Raw genomic sequence first — 20,335 nt, forward strand, 5'->3', positions numbered from 1 at the left:
GCAATTGTTTTCTATAAATAATGAGATGTTTTGGAGTTTGCTCTAGTGTTCCAGTAACTGCATTTAGGCTTTTTCCAAAAACTGCACCTAGCATGCAAGCTGTGGACTAACCTGATTGGCTAGGCACAGAGCGTTCTAACCAATCAGAATCCACGAAGAGCTCTAAGACAAATGTCCTGCCTCACCTGAGCAACTAGAGTCATATAAATGACGCCTGATCCAAGTGGGTCTGAATCAAACACGAATTGTGTCCACTATTAGGAAAGCTTCTGTGTAAGTACAATATCTCGTTCAATTTTTCTATTTCCCCCTTTGAACCCTCTCTTGTAGTTATATACTTGCAATGTATAGTTCATTTATGTTAATGTTTATGTATATGCAAAAGGTTTTATTTTTATGAAGGCTACACTAATAACGGGTGCAGCATGTAAGCTATGGAGTAACTTACATGGTGTATTTTAAGGATTTCTATTGCAATATAGGTTAAATATGTGTCATGTTTGTAGCTCATTACTGTGCCATATTCACTTTTTTCCAGTTACCTGACATACTGTGATACAGTCATCCTCTTCTGTCCATCACTGCCATCATGACCTCCAGCATCTCAGTGCATACATACTCTGCAGCCCGCCAGCCTTCTTTCTCAAGCTCTTCTTTGCGAGACGGAGGCATTCGGGGCCATTCTAAAGCCCCTGTGCTCTCTTCAACAAGCACACGCTCACTCTATCGTTCCATGTCTGTGGGCAATGGGCTCAACAACCTGAGCAACCTCTCTCTGAATGGGACCAGTGAGAAAGAGACAATGAAGGGTCTCAATGATCGACTGGCCAGCTATCTCAGTAAGGTGCGGTCACTGGAGAAGTCCAATGCTGATCTGGAGTTGAAGATCAAGCAGCTCATGCTGGAGAGGATGCCTAAAGGTCATGACATAGAAGGCATGATGGCTCAGGCTCATGCTATTGGGCAGGAGGTTCGGCCAGGTTTTCTTTTACTCAAATTCATGGTGTTTCTTTTAAAATACACACAGTCCTGGTGGAGATTTATTAGTGTTTAGATTATGATTGTGCATCAGTATGCACAAACTTTGCTTCTTTGCTGTTTAGGTAAGGAAAAAGACACTGGCGAATGCTTGCATTATGCTGGAAATTGACAACGCCAAGCTGGCTGCAGATGACTTCCGGATTAAGTGAGTGCTGCATACATGAGAATGGAGACACTTAGGAAAAGTCCATAATTTATGTTTGTGTGCATGTGTGCAATATGTGTACTTCTGTATTTCAATTCACCTAGATGGGAGTCAGAGGCTGCTCTGTGTCAGTCAGTAGAGAGGGACTGTGTTGCTTTGCGCCGGGCGAAACAAGAGCATGGCCAGATCATCACAACCCTCCAAGGAGACCTGGAGAGTCTAAAAGAGGAGCTATATTTCCTGAAGAAGAATCATGAAGAGGTAATTTTTCATATTATTAAATGATTGGATGGAATGGATGCTTACAGTAATATTAGAAAATGAAAATGTGCAGTAGTCATAAAAAGTCCACAACGTTTACATGCCTGCAGTGTAAAATAAACACAAATGGATTGTTTATTTTTGTATTAATTCCTAGAATGGTTAGTGTTAAACCATTGTGAGTGGTTTGTTTAATGCCTGTGCATGTGACAGCACCAGAGCTATTGATGTCTATTGTAAATGGGAACACCCAATGTAATCATTGCTGCTAGAGTGACAAATACACACCCACCTACACACACATACACACACATTCACAGTGAGATGAAACTCTGGACCTAAAGGGTGTGTTTGTTTAGACAGGTAGGTGTGGTGCCCTCCCAACTGTACACTTCATCCTGATTACAAACATGTAATATCAAATGGCAGCATTCTACACAACACATATTTACTTTTATTTTATATCATTATTTGATGTGTATTGTATTTTTTTTTTCTAAAACTGACTAAAATGAATTAGTTAATTTTTAGTCTATTTATCTTATCTGCATAACTCTCTATAGCACACCAGGATGTTTGCTATTACATTATGGAATTATAGAGTTATCAAGGAAAACATTAAACCAATCAAAACTATTCAATATTTTACATTCTTAACCAGTATTCCTGATGAAGTTTTACACAATCTTGGCATTTTCCCAACCAACTTCATTAGGGAACGGTTCTTACAAAGCTTTTATTAAAGTTTCCAAACAGGTTGATTCTAAGTAAAAGTTCTACTCGAAAACTGTTTGTCTGGGGAAACAACTGAGTAAAAGCAACTGATTAAGAAGACATTTTGATACAGAAATAAATGTATACAGTACATGGACATTGACTTCACGATTTACCTTTGTCTCAGAAACAAACTGAAATCCCTAAGCTTTTATGAAAATATATCCAAGAGTTGTGTTATAGCTTATCTATCTATCTACATTATCTACCTTTTCTCAGTTTACATTCTCAAAGATGTTAAGTAGTAAGTAGCTTGCAGGTATGTGTGTTGCAGGTCCTAGAAGTAAAAAAACACTATAGTTCATATAATATTGACTGAGTATTATTGTTCCTAATCTTTAGTTTTGCACATTGATCTTGTCTGATATTGTTGTACCATTTGCCTGTGTACAGTCCCTGTTTTGTCTTGTATTTTGCACCTTGGTCATAGAAGCACATAATCTTATTTCACTGTATTGATGTACATGAGGAGAGGACAGTGGCTTAGTGGATAGCACATTTGCCTCATGTGGGTTCGACTCCCGAATCCGCCCTATGCACATGGTTTGCATGTTCTCCCTGTGCTTCGGACGTTTCCTCCAGGTACTCCGGTTTCCTTCCCCAGTCCAAAAACATGCATTGAAGGTTGACTGGCATTTCCAAATTGTCCTTAGTCTGTGAATGGGTGTGTGAGTGCGTGTGTGTGTGTGTGTGTGTGTGTGTGTGACTGTGCGATGGGTTGGCACACCCAGGGTTTCCCCCGCCTTGTGCCCTGAGTTCCCTGGGATAGGCTCCAGGCTCCCCCCGTGAAATGGATGGATGGTGTATATGAATAGAGTGATAATAAAATTGATGTTGACTAGTAATGTACACCACTGTAAAAGTACTAAATATCCTCTTGACTTCCTGCACTTTTTGTAGGACATGAGCACACTGAAGGCCCGTTTGGCCAACGAGCAGGTGAATGTAGAGGTGGACGCAGCACCAGGGCCACACTTAGGAACTGTCATGGCTGAACTGAGGTGCCAGTATGAGGGTATTGCACGCAAAAACAAGGAGGATGCTGAAATGTGGTGCCTAAAAAAGGTTAGTAGGAATGATTAAACATTATTTTGGTCAGCTAAACCTAAAGGTTACAGACATAAACCTCTCCCCCTTTTGTGTTGAATGATCACAGTTTTGTTTGTGTTTCAGCTGGAGACGTTGCAGTCGGAGGTGAAGGAGAGTAATGAAGCTCTACGAGGTGCTCAGAATGAGCTCAATGAGAGACGCCGCTTCCTGCAGGGGCTTGAGGTGGAGCTGGACAGCCTGCACAAACAGGTAATTAGCTTTATTTTAGAAAGAGAACTGGTGATGCACAAAGCTGGGTCCAAAAAATGTTGCAGCTCTGGGTTTGACTCACAAAATATCCAACTGTTATTTGAGGTCTTTTTTTTCCCCAGAGTTATCACACAATATGTCAAGACCATGTAAACACTTTATTTAGCTACTCAGGAAGTTAGCGACTACTGCATCTGCTGTTTGCCTTGATATGTACACAGACTGTATTTAACTGTGTTTACCCCTGCATGATGTATTACTAAACAAAGAATGAGATGCCACAGGTACTGACAGCTTGTCTGATAGAAAAGACTGAGGGATTGGTCATGTTTGTTACTGTATTTTTGTCCATTTCCTGTAGTTAAAGGTACAAGGCAACTTCATTTTATGAAAGTAGCTTAAGCTTTGATTTAACTCTCATCATCATATTCATTTAGTATCACACTACCATTTAAATGTGTCATATCTTACGGTCCTTTCCAGGTTAGTGTTCTGGAGGGGAACCTTGGAGAGACAAGTCATAAATACACCCTTGAGATGGAGCACATGCAAGGAACACTGACGCAACTAGAGGAGGAACTCTCACAACTACGCCTGGACATGCAGCGCATCAAAACCGACTACGAACAGCTACTGCGGGTCAAGCAGAACTTGGAGCTGGAGATCACCACCTACAGGAGACTGCTGGAGGGAGAGGATGTGTAAGTACAGAAAAACAGAAATGAATGGATTAATCTGAGGACAAATGGATGTTATGTCAGGAATCACATTTGTTTTTGTGTGTATGTGTATTTTAGGGTTAAAGAGACTCCAACACCTAAAAGTAAGTCATCCAGCATTGGTATTTCTTAGAACACTGCAAAGAATTTAAATCAAGTTAGCTTTATTCATGCTCTTATTCCGGACTACATAAATAACAACACATTTTCTGTTCTTTTGAAGAAGAACCTGAGGTAAAGACACGCAAGATTGTAAAGGTAGTCACCCAGACTATGGTGAATGGTAAAGTGGTGGAAGAATCAAGCGAGGTTGAGCAGTTCGAGGAGCGCAACAAGTGAATCCTGCTTCTGCAGCATTCACCATCTTTACTGCTCCACTGTGATAGTGAGGCTTTCCCCAAACACATCTGAATGGAAATAAATACTGTATTGAAAAATCAAAATACTTGGCATATTAGTCTCTCCTAGCCAATGTTTATGAAGATGATTGGATTGGTATTGGATTGGATTGAAGTATGAAGTATGACAGTGGATATTGGAGACACTGTAGTTAACTGTGGTCCAGGCTGATATCTAAATAGCAAATAAATAAATAAATAAACAAACTATATGTGGAATTGTTGTGGTGTGTCTAATGTCTATTTAAATATGAACTTTCTTACAAAGTGATTATTTATTTATTTATTTATTTATTTTGTCTTTTCTGTAAACATATAACCCATGGCAAAAGATGTATTAAAAGTATCAGTTATGATTTACACACCCATTTACTTGACCACATTAATGCTCTTATGGCTGATTGGGCACAAATCCCCAAGCAACATTGCAAAATCTAAGCCTTACCAGAAGAGTGGATGCTGTTATAGCAGCAAAGGAGAGGCCAATTTTGGAATGAGATGTTCAACAAGCACATATGGGTGACAGGTGTTCACATGCTTTTTGCGGTATAGTGTACTATAATGTAGTGTACTGTAATATATATATATATGTTTGTTTGTTTGTTTTTCACTCCAAAATATAGTCAAGCAAACATACAGTATCAGAAAAGCATAGGATTACGTTTTCAGGATAAAACAATTAGGTGATCTGTGCCATGTGGTTTTAAATTGCACTACTGTGACGTGTTAGATTGAAAAACAGGAACAGAAACCAGTCCGGTCAGAAACAACAGAAGTCCATTAAAAAGAGATAACAAACCACAGTAGCTCTATGGTACCTCAGGGGAGGAACCAGCCTCACAACAAAAATAGAGTGGTTTCAAATGTCATTTCTTTGTAATGGTTTGTGTGTAAAATACTCTCCCTACCCTCTTAGTGCCAAAGTTGTACTGCAAAAGCTTTTTACCTTACTATACAATAGTATTTTTGTCTGATTTAGACTTCTACTACCAGCTCTGATTCTTATTCCCAGCCCGCCCTGAAGAGGAAGTAAAATAAGACAAAGATGTTAATGCCATGAACATTCCTATGTGTTTCTGGGTGACTGTATTATTATGATTAAGATCATGCATCACACAGCGGTGATACACAGCGCTACACAGGTGCTCACAGCCAGAAAGGGTAGTTTCTTTCTCTCTCCCTCTCTCTTTAAAAAATAAAACAAAAACTTTAGCACAGTGTATCAACATATAAATGCTCCAATAAGTGTTACAATATATAGAAAAAAATATATTTAGCTTGTGTATTATCTTTGCAAACTATTTTATGCTGAGATACAGTGGTTTGTCAGGGATTTAGAATTCTCTACATACATAGTGCATAGAACTTTGGCAAAATATGATTATATGATGAGATATTCACCTATTCATCATAAAATAGATAAAGACCCAAAAATATAAATAACACTAAGAAGTATATACTCACCAACCACTTTATTCAGACCACCTCTACAGCTGCACATTTATGCAGTTATCCAATCAGCCAATCATGTGACAGGCTGGTTTGAGAATTTCACAAACTGCTGATCTCGTGAGATTTTCACACACAACAGCCTATAGAGTTTGCCAAAAATTGTGTGAAAAACAAAAAACACTGAGTGAGTGACAGATCTGTGGGTGAAAATGACTTGTTGATAAGAGAGGAAAATGGCCAGATTGGTTCGAGCAGCCAGAAAGTCTATAGTTAACTCAAATAATCACTCTTTACAAACATGTTGATCAAAAAAGCATCTCAGCATGCACAAAACATCAAACCTTGAGGTGGATGGGCTACAACAGCAGGAGACCACATCAGGTTCCACTCCCATAAACCAAGAACAGGACTCCAAGGCTATCATGAGAACAGGCTCACCCAAACTGGACAGTTGAAGACTAGGAAAAAAAAAATCACCTGGTCTTTTTACGGTCTTCAACTAGAAACATTGTTCACAAACATTGTTGCATCAGTTTATGCATTGCATACACTTGAATAAGAATGAATAGTTTTGAGTGAAGATGTCAAAACAGAAAAAGGGAGGTAACTTAATTAGAAGGAATCAACAGCCTGCTTCTGAGAGAGCCTCATATTTTAAGATGACAATTAAATTCAGTTGCTGAAATAACACATATCTGTTGCCACAGCTGAGTTATATAAGTGTCACAGCCGGGTTCGTAATGATGAACATGATGAATGCACTCAGTGCCCTGAAGAAATTTCTGTCCGTCAATCTCAGTCTAAAGGAAACTGATGGAGAAATGTTCATGGTTAGCTGCACTGGATGTTACGTTAGATTTTCATAGTGTTACATGTGGTGCAGAGGTGGGTAGTAACGTGCTACATGTACTTCGTTACATTTACTTGAGCAACTTTTTGAAAAAAAAAATTACTTATAATTTACTTATACTCTTACTCATGTTCATTTTTAATCACAGAAATGTACTTTTACTTCGTTACATTCCGTGGCGTTCCTCCATTACTGTTAAACATTAATGAATATATGTAATTTGATGGAAGTGGTGCCTCAGTGGTTTAGACGCTAGACTTCTAATCGGAAAGTCGTGAGTTCAAATCCCAACACTGCCAAGCTGCTACTGTTGGTCTCTTGAGCAACGTCCTTAATCCTCAACTCACCAGTGAACAGTATTAACTCAATAAATCTGCAATATAAAGAATTAAAACATTAAAGTCCATAAATAAAGTTATGTGGAAAAAAGTAATGAACACGCTAAGAAAAAGCAGTTCGGTAATGCGAGGAACCAGCTGAAATCCGTAAGAAGTTAGAAAGTAATTATACCTACCATCAGTCAAAATTATGCAATGCACACCAATGCTCATGCTCACCCCATATATATATATATATATATATGGGTGTGTGTGTGTGTGTGTGTGTGTGTGTGTGTGTGTGTGTGTAAATGGGTCTTTTTCTCTCTCAATTTAATTTAAACTAGATTTTAAATGAAATTCACTGAATTCTCTTAATACTGGTAAGAGGGTAGTACCAAGTAGAGCACACAACATATTAAACACTGCACAAATAAAGTACCTTTGCTGTTTGAGCTGGGAAAATCCAGTTTGTCAAAATAAAGGTTTAATGTCTCCTTTCTTTGGTCACATAATAGAAAACTCTGAAGTGACAAGCCCATTTTTGAAGACCATTGATGCCTAAATGGTTTTCCAGTGGTGGAATGTCCCACCTCTGCTGTAATCAATCCCACAGTATAATGACTAAAGTGATATCAGTCTATTTATTAAGTTATTAAATTACTAAGTTAATTATTGATCAATTGATGAATCTTCCAGCTTCACTTGTTACTCTGTTCGATATGAACAGAAGAATAATAAATAAAATTAAACAAATAAACACAAATAAAAGAATAATACTTTATGAATAATGTAGGCTTTTTTTTTTTTGCCTGGGTCTGAACTTGAGAGTGAACTAAATTTTGCTGTGGAATACTGTGTTTCACCACATCAAAGGTCCGTAGAGTTGCCAAAAAGTTTACTCAAGTACAAGTAAAACTACTTATAAAATTAATTACTTAAGTAACAGTCAAAGTAATAATGTTAATAATTATTTGAGTAAGAGTAATAAAATATCCAATTAGAAGACAACTCAAGAGAGGCTGGTTCTCTTTCACCTGAAAACATGCCTGCCTCCAACACTAGACCCATATCAGTTTGCCTACAGGTCAACTGAGGATGCCGTCACCTCAGCTTTCCACTGCGCCCTGACTCACCTGGACAATAGCAACACCTATATCAGGATGCTATTCATTGATTTCAGTTCTGTCTTCAATACTGTCATCCTATCTTGACATCAGCACTTCTTTCTGCAATTGGACCTTGGACTTCCTTACTAACAGACCACAGTGTGTTAGTCTTGACAATCACAGCTCCTCCACCCACATCCTGAACACTGGCGTACCACAGGGCTGTGTGTTGAGCCCAAACCTCTACTGCCTCTTCACCCACGACTGCATACTTGTACATGGCAGTTTACAGAATCAAGTTTGTAGATGACACCACGGTGGTATGCCTGATCAGTGGTGACGATGAGACGGCCTACAGGGAAAAGGCTCAGCACCTGGCAGCGTGGTGAGGCAACATCCCGCACTGTCTAAGATCAAGGATACCTCTCACTCCAACTATGGTCTGTTTACTCCTCTAATCTTTACTCCATCTGGGAAATGCTACATGAGCCTTCGCTGTCACACTTGCAGACTCAATAACAGTTTCTTCCCATCAGCTGTCAGCCTTCTGAACTCAGGCACTGAAGTTTACACGACCATTATGACCTCATCCTGAACTCAGACACTGAACTGTACACCCCCACTCTGACCCATGTTAAAAACAAAAACAAAACAATAAAACCCTGTACTGTACAATATTAATGCTGTTTGCACTCTTAAATACTATTTGTCTCTTGTCATTTGCATTACCATGGTACTTTCCCTTACACCTCATTCTCAACCTTGCCTCTTTGCACACTACTGACTAATTACTACATGATGCCATCTGTATAGTCACCTGATGGTCACCGGACATATATACCTCATTACTCTGTACAATGCACTTTCTACAACTCATTTGGACAAGCCTATGAAATACTGGGAGAGTGTAGTCTGGTCAGACGAGAGCAAAATTGAACTTTTTGGCTGTCATACTACACACCATGTTTGGAGAAGAAATGGCACTGCACATCACCCTTAAAACACTATACCAACAGTGAAGTTTGGAGGGGGAAGATCATGGTGTGGGGCTGTTTTTCATCACATGGTACTGGCAGACTTTATATAATTGAAGGAACAATGAATGGGGCCCTTTACCAGGAGATTCTTGAGAAGAATCTGCTGCCACATAAGCAACTGCTGTAAAAGCAAGCTACAAACACTCCACCATCCTCAGCCCCCACACATGCAATATAGAAACCGGTGCTTCTTCTTTTTGTTTATGGACGTAACGTAACCACACAAAGACACATAACGTCACGAATGATGAATGGCGAAATCCGACCGACAGTTCAAATTATAAATCATTATTATAAGTTTACCGTTGTGAATTGGGGTAAGGTAAGGAGACTGTTTTGAACACTGATTTTTATGTACTTGCTCAATAATAGATTTTTGTTCATTTTTAACCAAAAAAAGCTCCGTACTACAGCTTTAAACTGGTGTGATGTTAAAAATAGAGTGAATATGTTTTAGTGAATGTGTTTTAGATTATTTTCATTAAAACTGTTACAGGGTTGAAAGTATGAGGGAGGACTGTATACATGATTTATGATTTATACATGTTTGTTATTTTTCCAATTTAGCTATAACAATTATGATATACTGTAAATCAGTACCAAGCATGATACCTGCATTCAGTTTCTATATTAATATGAACTTTAATAATGACAGAAATTATTGTCAAATACCTAAGCACCTACAGTGCCCTCCACTAATATTGGCACCCTTGGTAAATATGAGCAAATACGGCTGTGAAAAACTTTCTTTATTGTTTAACTTGTCAAAAAAAATTAACAAAAATACTCTGCTCTCATGGACACAGGTTTATATTTAAAAAAAAAAAAAAAAAAAAAAAAAAAGGTGTTAAATATATGTGTGCCACAATTATGTAATTATGTATTATATGTGCACCCCTATAAATTCATATGAGAAAAATATATTTGAAGTATATTCCCATTCATATTTACATTTTTTTAGTACACCTGGGTGACTAGCAAAAGGAAATTGTTCAACCATGTCTTCCTATTTCACAGGGGTATAAATATGAGGTAACACATAGGCCAAACTCCCTTAGTCATTTATAACAATGGGTAAGACCAAGGAATATAGCTGTGATGTGCGGCAAAAGATTGTTGAGCTTCACAAAATGGGAAGTGTCTATAAGAAAATAGCACACGCATTGAAAATGCCCATTTCCACCATCAGGACGTGTGTCTATATCGTCTCAATGCACTGTGAAGAGGATGGTTCGAGTGGCCAAAAAATCTCAGACTATCACAGCTGGAGAATTGCAGAAGTTAGTTGCATCTTGGGGTCAAAAAGTCTCCAAAACGACAATCCGAAGTCACCTACATCACCACAAGTTAATTGGAGGGGTTAAAAAAAGCCTCTACTCTCATCCAAAAACAAATTTGAGTGTCTTCAGTTTGCCAGACACTACTGGACCTTCAAATGGGATCGGGTTCTATGGTCAGATGAAACCAAAATAGAGCTTTTTGTTGATAAACACCAGAGGTGGATTTGGCACATAGATCGGTAGCCATATGGAAAAGTACCTCATGCCCACAGTTAAATATGGTGGAGGCTCTTTAATGTTTTGGGGGTGTTTTTCTGCCAGAGGACCTGGACATTTTGTTAGGATACATGGCATCATGGACTCGATCAAATATCAACAGATATTAAATGAAAACCTGACTGCCTCTGCCAGAAAGCTTAAAATGGGCCGTGATTGGATCTTCCAGCAGGACAGTGATCCAATACATCAAAATCAACACAAAAATGGTTTACTGACCATCAAGGTCCTGCCATATCCATCCCAGTCTCCTGACTTGAAATGCATAGAAATCTTGTAGGGTGAATTGAAGAGAAGAGTCCACCAGCGTGGACCTCAAAATGTGAAGGATCTGGAGAGATTCTGTATGGAGGATTGGTCTCAGATCCCTTGCCATGTATTCTCCAACCTCATCAGGCATTATAGAAGAAGACTTAGAGCTGTTATCTTGGCAAAGGGAGGTAATACAAAATATTGACTAAAAGGGTGCCAATAATTGTGGCACACATACATTCAACAAAGGTATTATTTTTATAAGCCTGTGTTGTGTTTGCAATTGTTTGATATCCATGAGAGCAGAGTACTTTTTTTTTAAACAAAAGATCAAAAGGTTAAACAATAAAGACAATTTTTCACAGCTTTCTTTGCTCATATTTACCAAAGGTGCCAATATTAATGGAGGGCACTGTAACAGATTTGGCAGTGCTAGGAGGTAAAACTAGTAAAGGCCATCCAGCCATCCGTCCATTTTCTGTACCGCTTATCCTATACAGGGTCACAGGGAGTCTGGAGCCAATCCCAGGGGACTTGGGACATGAGGCTGGGGACAGCCTGGAAAGTGTGCCAACCCATCGCAGTGCACAATTACACACACACTCACACACTACAGACAATTTAGAGATTCCAGTCAACCTACAGTGCATGTCTTTGGACTGGGGGTGGAAACCGGAGTACCCAGATGTGTAGAACATGTAAGCTCCATACACACAGGACAGAGGCAGGAATCAAAATGGTTGTAATTCCTAAATGTTTAATGCAATATTTTTGTTAATTTAATTAATTTTTGTCCTGAATTAAAGCTAAAAGTCTACACTTCAATCACATCTTGATTGCTTCATTTCAAATCCATTGTGGTGATGTACAGGAGCAAAATTATTAAAATTGTGCCACTATCCAAATACTTATGGGCCTGACATATCTTACTTATAGAGGACTCCATAGAGAGAAGACACATTTTTAGGCTTTGTTTTTTTTTTTTTTTTTTTTAAATATCAGAGATTCAGTGAGGTTTAACAGACTGCATGCATGGGTTGCAACTCAGTGTTGCATCTGAAACCACATCCTTCAACGTGAAATATCGACAGAACAGTATCAAGAATGGACTAGTGTGTTCAAATGTTCGCCCTATGGGATCACATGATATGAAATGCCTATTGTGGTGATATTGCTACACATTGCTACACATTGCTATTGCAGTACATGCTATTGTAATCCAGTCAAAATCCGCACAAGACTTTTATCTTGGTACTGTAGTGTAAGGTTGGTGCCAAGATGTCTGAACCTGGAGAGAACTGCTATTTCTTAACCAGACATAAGATAAGATTTTGTAAGATAAGATAAGAAACCTAAATCAAGTTAAGATTTGTTTCTGTAATACGAATTTGTGAAAAATCCTAATTTAACTTATCAGATCTTAAGTTAAAACTTAGGATAGAATGTTTCTGTAATACGTCCCCCTGCTGTCTATCCCAGGGGACTCGGGACACAAGGCGGGGAACACCCTGGATGGGGTGCGAACCCATTGCACAATCGTACAAACACTCACACACTACGGACAAATTGAAACACCAGTCAGCCTACAAGACATGTCTTTGGGATGGGGGAGGAAACTAGAGTACCTGGAGGACACCCACGAAGCACAGGAGAACATGCAAACTCCGCACACAAAGGTGAAGGCGGGATTCGAACCCCCAACCCCAGGCAACAGTGCTAACCATCAGGGGCGTAACCTGGCCTGGGCATTGGCTGCTGTAGCCCCGAAGATTTTTCTTTAGCCCCGAATAATTCGCCACATAGAGCGGTTTGTCACTATGTAACAAGACATAGTAAGAAGACGGCAGTGTTGTAATTTTATATCCTCAGTGAACGGAGGTGAGACCAATCAGACAGTCAAGCATTGACAGCTAAGTTACATCAGGTTCCATAAAACAAAACTTAGGCTAGTAGCTGAGCTGGAAAAAAATGCATGGAGAAGAATCTGGGCTCAGCCCCGAATGATTAACAGTCTGGCTAACGCCCCTGCTAACCTTTAAGCCACCGTGCACCCCAGAGTAAAGTATGTGTTGCAAATGTCATACGCTGAGCCACCTTTACTCCAGTCCATATAAAGTATCACATACTGTGCAGGAATATGGCATCAGTTTTGCCTTCTGGTGAGTTTAATTGATTTTATAAACTCATACAGTAGTGAGCATCTTTGGCTTACGATTTTAGCTCTAAAAACTCAAAGCTCCCCTTTAAATATTTTGCTGTTTTACTTTGTTATATATTTAGAATGAGAGTATAAATATGTACTTCCCCTGAGTAAACTCATCTTTTTGGATGCTGTCATTTCCACACTCTGTGGGCACATTACTGAACCAGAGCTGTGTTTTGCCTGCAGCTTCTCTGTTCTTAGTTTTTAAGAGATAAATTAGAGCTGAAACACTCATGCAAATTTTCATATCAGTGTAATTATGGGATTTTGTACTTTGTGCTTTAACATGGAAACAAGAAAGAAAAGCGGAAGGATTAATCTCAGAGGAATAGGTTTACATTAGAGTGTGTGGTGTTTTTGAATAGTCTCAGTGTTTGTTAGATTAAAACCTGTTTCAAGTCATTGCAATTTCAAAGCTTTTCATGTGAGCAAACATGAATGTTGGCCAGAGTTCAGCACTGAAGTTAGCCCAGTGTTTAATTTTGTGCATTTTTAAAATGTATATTCCAATGACTTTTAAGAAAAATATGATGACACAAACTCCAAACTCTTCTGAAAAGAAAGAACATTTTAAAAGAAATAGAAAATGGGAGAAGTCAACCATAAAAACTAGCTATTTTGGTTTTACCCCAAACCATGCAATAAACAGTTACATATATTGGGACAAGACAAATAAAATATTTAATTTGTGAAATGTCAGCATGCAGAATGCCTATAAAAAAGTGCTTTCTGGTAGGTAAATCTTCCATCTGTTCACCTAAATGTCACAAGTTTTAACTTGAAATTTGTCAAAGATGGCATGAAGAAATGACACATGTTGGGTGATGTTTGTATTGTAGTGTAGCTGCATCGTAGTTAAAAAAACAAAACAAAAAACAAACAAACACTAATGTCCCATGGCTGCCTCATTAATATGACATTTAAAGATTTTGTTTATATTAGCATATATTTTTTAATGAAGATATTTGTTTACAGGTTGTGGTGTTTATATTTGTTTGTGCTAACCATTCTTCACTGACCTGGTTTTGTGGCTATTCACCAAGGCTGTGTTTGCACTGTAAGTTTGCCTATAAAAGACCAGCTGTATTGTTTTTACGAGCCACCTTGTTCAATCCTTTTCATCACTGACGCCACAGTATCTTTAGAATAAAATATATACCCTATCAATTTATTTATTCTAAATCTTTAGATTTTAAAACCTTACCATTTAATTGGCTAATTGTAATTATCACACAGTGCAAGCTCAAATGATGGTGACACAACAGTAGAGGTTGCAAAATCACACATTGCACCCCATATCACCTGCAGTTAAATGTATGAATCAAGCAGGATGTGCTGGTTATTTTAAAATACCATTAATGGTAGCCCACTATTAAGAAACAGACCAACTGTCATTCACCTATTCTCTCCTCGTAAAAAACATTAATGACATCAATGCTAAATGCTTACACAATTTTTGCGAAAGTTTTTGTGTATAAACATAAATTTGCCCTTCAATCATGCTTGAATTTGCTAGAAATTAATTGCTCTAATGGTGTGGCATGGTGGTGAAACATCACAGCTCCAAGGTCTCTGGTTTGAGCCTGAGCTTGGGTTACCGGAGTCTGTTCTGTTTCTGTGCATGTTTTTGCAGTGTCCATGTGGATTTCCTCTGGGTTATCTGGTTTCCTCCCCAAATCATGATGGATTGATGACTTTAAATTGCCCACAGGTGTAAATGTCTGTGCATGGTTTCCTGCAATTAAATGGTGACTCATCCAGTGTATACCCAGGATAGGTTCCTGACACTTGCTGAAGATGAATAACTGTTGTAATTAAATAACTGTATAATTATAAATAACTGTGAAATGCATGAATTCTTACTTAAATCGCCCTATTCATGTAAAGTAAAAGGAATTTGTAATGGCAACAGTAATTTATTAATTTTTATAGTTGTCTGTAGCCTGTGGCAAGTGACACCACCCGGCTCAAATTATTGAATTATCTTATACTGCCCCCTTGTGCAAAATATGTGTCAACTGAATAACAGTAAACAATATGATAGACAAATGTAACATTAATCTTTTTATTTAATAGCATTATAATATTTTATTACATTAGTTTAATATAATAGTATTATTATATTTTTTAAGAGTAGAAGTGAGTTAAAGATTTTTTTTACACCTTAAAATAAATAAGACTGAAAAAACGAAACACTTCCGCCTCCTAGCCCCACCCACTTCCTTCATCACATGACTGCGCCATTGGGTACTTCCTGAACTGCGTACTACGATACTAAATAGTATCTCAAAATAGTACGCGACCCATAGGTGGCGTGTTGCTTCAACCGCACTCTTTAGTATGTTAGTATGCGGTTTTGGACATAGCTGTTGTCTCAGGTATTAATCCGCCCATAACGGTTAGCTCGCTTTCCTTTATTTCTCAGATGGTGTGTCTCCTCATATCATTGTGTCTTTGTAGCTGATTTCAGCCTTGTATTGCAGCTTAGCTGTGCACTTCCGGGATGTATTTATCTGTTCAGGCGAGATAATTGTGAAAAAAGACAGCCACCAAGCTAGCTAACTGGCTAACATTTAGCTAATGTAGCTACAGAATTGCGGGTTTGTTTTCATGTTTTGTAGCTGATAAAGTGCTGTGGTCCGCTCCAGTAATACATCAGTGATATATAGACGTAAACACCTGTATACATCAGGCTGCTATTGTCGCTGGGTTTCTTATCATCTGCAATGTTTCAGGATATAACTGACTCGTATTTGTTTTTTTAATATCTGCTGTTTATCAGTCTAGTTGTTAAGAAACAGTGGAAATGTGATGTGAACGCCATGTATTGTAAAAACTGCCTCACCAGAATTACCTTAACACAGATTGTAACACTGATCTTTTCTCTTTTAAAAGTTTATACATGGCATAACTAAATGGACGGTTTTGCCCTTTCGCATAATTCTTCCTACAAACACTTGTAATAGGCAGAGAAGTCTGAAATAAATCGTATATAGCATGTAGTCATAGTCATAACTAATTTTCTGTCAAATTAAGTATTTTGGAGCAGACAGTAACTTAAAAATGAGACAGTAGTTATATTTATGTTTTATGTGAAATTAGTGATGGGGGAAATAGTTTTAATGGGAGTTGTATTGGTATTAATGGACTCTGTAGTGGTCCCTGTGGGTTTCTACTGTTGACTTGTTGCCTTACAGTATATAGGTTGCATGTTATGTCTAGTGGATACCATTAGAGCTGCAACTAACGATTATTTTAATAATCAATTAGTTGTCTGTTATTAATTTATTATTATTTAATCGATTAATCAGATGGGGGCAAACTTTCAGTACCATTTTTTCATATATTTTAAATAAAATCCACAAACTGAGCGTTACAAATATAAACTTAAGACTAAAACTTTACACAACTGTTTGTCCAATTATATAAGACTGAAAAGAACCAAAGAAACAGACACACACACACCAGAATATATATTATTAATTTAGTTCTGTAGTTTAACTCCATGCTTTTTTTGCATCTATAAAAAGCACTGAATTCTACAGTCCTAGCGATCCCTGGTTGATTGGTAGAACCTGTCATTCCCCAGGGATTGGTTCAAATACCATTGGTACAAATACCAGGTTCAATTACATTTTATTGTTGGTGTGATATTTAATTTGACTCTCTGAATTCTCTTTTGTTTATTTAATCCATCAATGCGATACTTGAACTTGTCTACCACTCATAGGTTTTTGCAAATTGTCCTTTCATTTGTAAATAAATTTAAAGTAAATCCATCAGTGAACGATCGTCAGCTCAGCTAACATATTTGTGAATGCACACGAATTTCAAAACATCTCATTTGAATATATTTTGATACATTTAACAAAAATATATAGAATATTATTTAAACATTTTAAAAAGTTTCCTACAGACCCCCTGCAATTACACCACTGACCACCCTCCTTGGCATACTTTCTATTCGTTGACTGATTTTCATAATCGATTATTATCGATTAGTTGTTGCCAGTCTAGATACCATTAATGACCAATAATGTTAATGGTTTTAATGGTTAGCTGATGGTTTGTAATGGTAGTTGTAGTGGAAAGTGTGATGGTTTCTATTGTTTTTTTCAGCCGGGAAGTTTAACATTGAGCAGTCACTCTGGATAACCTGTGTTAATTTGGTTGGATTATTTCATTTCCTCAAACAAGTAGTAATGCTTGTGTAGCTTATGTTAGAGGAGAAATACAATAGAGTCCTTTACCAAATAACTTAATTGTAAATAAACTGATCATCTTGCTAACAGACATGCTGTATTTTAGGTAGCGCCAGCAGCCATGGCACAGGATGGTGTTATTTTGCAATTCAGTTTCGCCACATTTGGTGACTCCATGCTCCAGAAGATGGACGTGCTTCGAAAAGACAGACGTTTCTGCGATGTCATTGTGCACATCAATGACATCGAGATTCCTGGTCACAAAGTTGTGTTTGCTGCTGGCTCTCCTTTCCTCAGAGACCAATTTTTCCTTCAGGACTCGCACGAAGTTGAGATATCGACACTGCAGGATGCAGAAGTTGGACGCAGACTACTTCTCTCTTGCTATACAGGGACTCTTGAGTTCCCGGAGCTGGAACTGGTCCACTATCTGACCGTAGCCAGTTTTTTACAGATGGGCCACATTGTGGAGCAATGCACAAAGGCCCTGAATAAGTTTATTAAGCCTCAGAAAATTGAGGATTCCCATCAGCCTTCTAACATTAACACGCAGCAGCAAGAGCCACCACATATTCAAACAGTGTTTGATGATGATGATGATGATGATGATGAAGAAGAAGAGGTGGACAATGTGATCGAAGACGACAATGACGACGATGTAATCATTGAACCAAGATCGCCTCCTGTGTTTCAGAGGAAATGCCAAGGAGAGGAGAGCCCCATCAATATCATTAAAGTGGAATCAGTGGACGATCGAATGCAGATGTCTCAAAATTTACAGAGTGGTCCTGCTCGGTCCCCTGCACTGTGCTCCCCAGAGCCCCAGCACTCGCTCATTAACTCGACCGTAGAGACGCGGCCTGCTGAGATGGCCCCTAATGCCATTCTCGACTATGCGCTCTCCTCTCCTGGACCCAGCGGCTTGGGGAAGGAGAATGTGTGGAGCTGTTCTCGGAATACTGACAAAGGCATGCAATGGTACCACCAGTGCCCAAAATGCGCCCGCGTCTTCCGCCAGTTAGAGAACTATGCCAACCACCTGAAGATGCACAAGCTGTTTATGTGCCTCCTCTGTGGCAAGACATTTACCCAGAAAGGGAACCTGCACCGGCACATGCGCGTCCATGCCGGAATCAAGCCATTCCAGTGCAAAATTTGTGGCAAGACATTCACGCAAAAGTGCTCACTGCTTGACCACTTGAACCTGCACAGCGGCGACAAACCGCACCGCTGCAACTACTGTGAAATGGTGTTCGCTCACAAACCTGTCCTGCGCAAACATTTGAAGCAGATCCATGGCAAGAACAGTTTTGACAATGCCAATGAAGGTAGTATGCTTGAAGGGTTTTAAATCTACAGTACTATGGCTACTAAAAACTTGTGTAAAGTCCTTTATGGTTTATAAAACTGAAAATCATCCTGTATATATGGCCTTTTATGCACACAAATTGTTAAATATGTACCCATCATATGAACTAGGGCTGGACGATTAATCGAAACCGAAATTCAGAACCTCTAACCGACGTAATTTCCCCTTGGTGATTATTTCATTTTTAAAATCCTGTTACTACTTTCTCCTTAAGAACATACCACCGCATATGTAGTCACGTGACTACGCACCATCCAGTCAGTGGCATGGAAGCAACTCGGAGGTGGACTCAAACACAGAGTCAACTGAGCAACAGGAGCAGCTTGTATCAAAGAAAAACGCTGTGTCTGTTTGGACGCATTTTTGCTTCAGTAAAAGAGACACCAAACAAAATGATGTCAAATGTAAACATTGCAAAAAACCGTTCTGGTAATACGGTTTATTGGTGATAATACCGCCAATCTGTTTCAACACTTGCAGCACAATCACATTACCGAATATGAACAGTGCATGGCTCAAAAAAAAGAGAGACTGACAAGCACTCAGCAACAAGTGCCTCCACAAAGCATGTGTCGATAACACAAGCATTTAAAAACTGCTACACAATATGAAAAAGATTCAAGAAGATGGAAAGAAATAACTGATGCCATTTGTTACTGCATCGTGAAAGATATGGCTCCCATAGCTACAGTGGAGCGCAGTGGGTTTAAATACCTCGTTAAAACTCTCGACAGAACATAGACTATGCCATTGCAACTATATTTTTCCCCAAACTGCACTGGCCAACATGTACAAAACGTCATAAAAAGGTAGCTGCTGCACTGAAGTCTGCAGTTTGCAGCCACATCTGATCTCTGCTCAAGTAGGACCATAGTTTACATAGTTTACATAGTTTAATAGTATAGAATAGTAGCTGAATAATTTGTTTCCTTCAATTATTTTGAAGTCAAAAAGATAAGAAATGCACGCTTTCATTAGAAAAAAATATCCCAACTTTAATAGTTGAGCATATTCACAGTACAAACCTTGTCAGTAAACTATGAGGGCAACCCAGCCCCCCCCCCCCCCCCCAAATAATCGTTCATTAATAGTAATCGAGATAAAAGGATCAATTAATCGAGATTTTGATTTTAGGTCATATCGTCCAGCCCTAATATGAACTCCATTACTTGTATGGTTATGTAGTTGGTCATTGTACTGTATTCAACAGCTGCTGTTTTTAATCATTTTAAATGAATGGTTGGCTTGTCATGGTTACACTAAGTTGGGCCCTTAACCCTCAACTGCTTAGTTGTATACTTTCTCAGCTGTTAGTCACTTTAATTAAAAGCATCAGCTATTCTGCCCTGGA

At 38.6% G+C, this 20,335-nt stretch overlaps 2 protein-coding genes across 4 annotated transcripts; both read left to right on the forward strand.

Annotated features, from left to right (window-relative positions):
* The first annotated feature begins 219 nt into the window (after positions 1 to 219).
* krt1-c5 (keratin, type 1, gene c5) lies at positions 220 to 5,136 on the forward strand. Of its 2 annotated transcripts, none has more exons than XM_053610722.1 (9): positions 220 to 273; positions 539 to 970; positions 1,104 to 1,186; positions 1,291 to 1,447; positions 3,122 to 3,286; positions 3,395 to 3,520; positions 4,004 to 4,221; positions 4,318 to 4,343; positions 4,463 to 5,136. In XM_053610722.1, the coding sequence occupies exons 2-9, from the start codon at positions 590 to 592 to the stop codon at positions 4,576 to 4,578; spliced, it is 1,272 nt and encodes a 423-aa protein (XP_053466697.1). In that variant the 5' UTR covers positions 220 to 273; positions 539 to 589; the 3' UTR covers positions 4,579 to 5,136. The 2 variants fall into 2 exon arrangements, with proteins under 2 accessions (XP_053466697.1, XP_053466698.1); XM_053610723.1 differs by having other exon boundaries at positions 4,466 to 5,136.
* Positions 5,137 to 13,976: 8,840 nt separating this feature from the next.
* On the forward strand, positions 13,977 to 20,047 carry zbtb26 (zinc finger and BTB domain containing 26). Of its 2 annotated transcripts, none has more exons than XM_053654222.1 (2): positions 13,977 to 15,811; positions 17,722 to 20,047. In XM_053654222.1, exon 2 carries the CDS (start codon positions 17,737 to 17,739, stop codon positions 18,964 to 18,966), a length of 1,230 nt encoding a protein of 409 aa, XP_053510197.1. In that variant the 5' UTR covers positions 13,977 to 15,811; positions 17,722 to 17,736; the 3' UTR covers positions 18,967 to 20,047. The 2 variants fall into 2 exon arrangements, with proteins under 2 accessions (XP_053510197.1, XP_053510196.1); XM_053654221.1 differs by having other exon boundaries at positions 13,978 to 15,791.
* The last annotated feature ends 288 nt before the right edge of the window (positions 20,048 to 20,335 follow it).

This window comes from Ictalurus furcatus, chromosome 22, assembly GCF_023375685.1.
Source record: "Ictalurus furcatus strain D&B chromosome 22, Billie_1.0, whole genome shotgun sequence".
Lineage (NCBI taxonomy): Eukaryota > Metazoa > Chordata > Actinopteri > Siluriformes > Ictaluridae > Ictalurus > Ictalurus furcatus.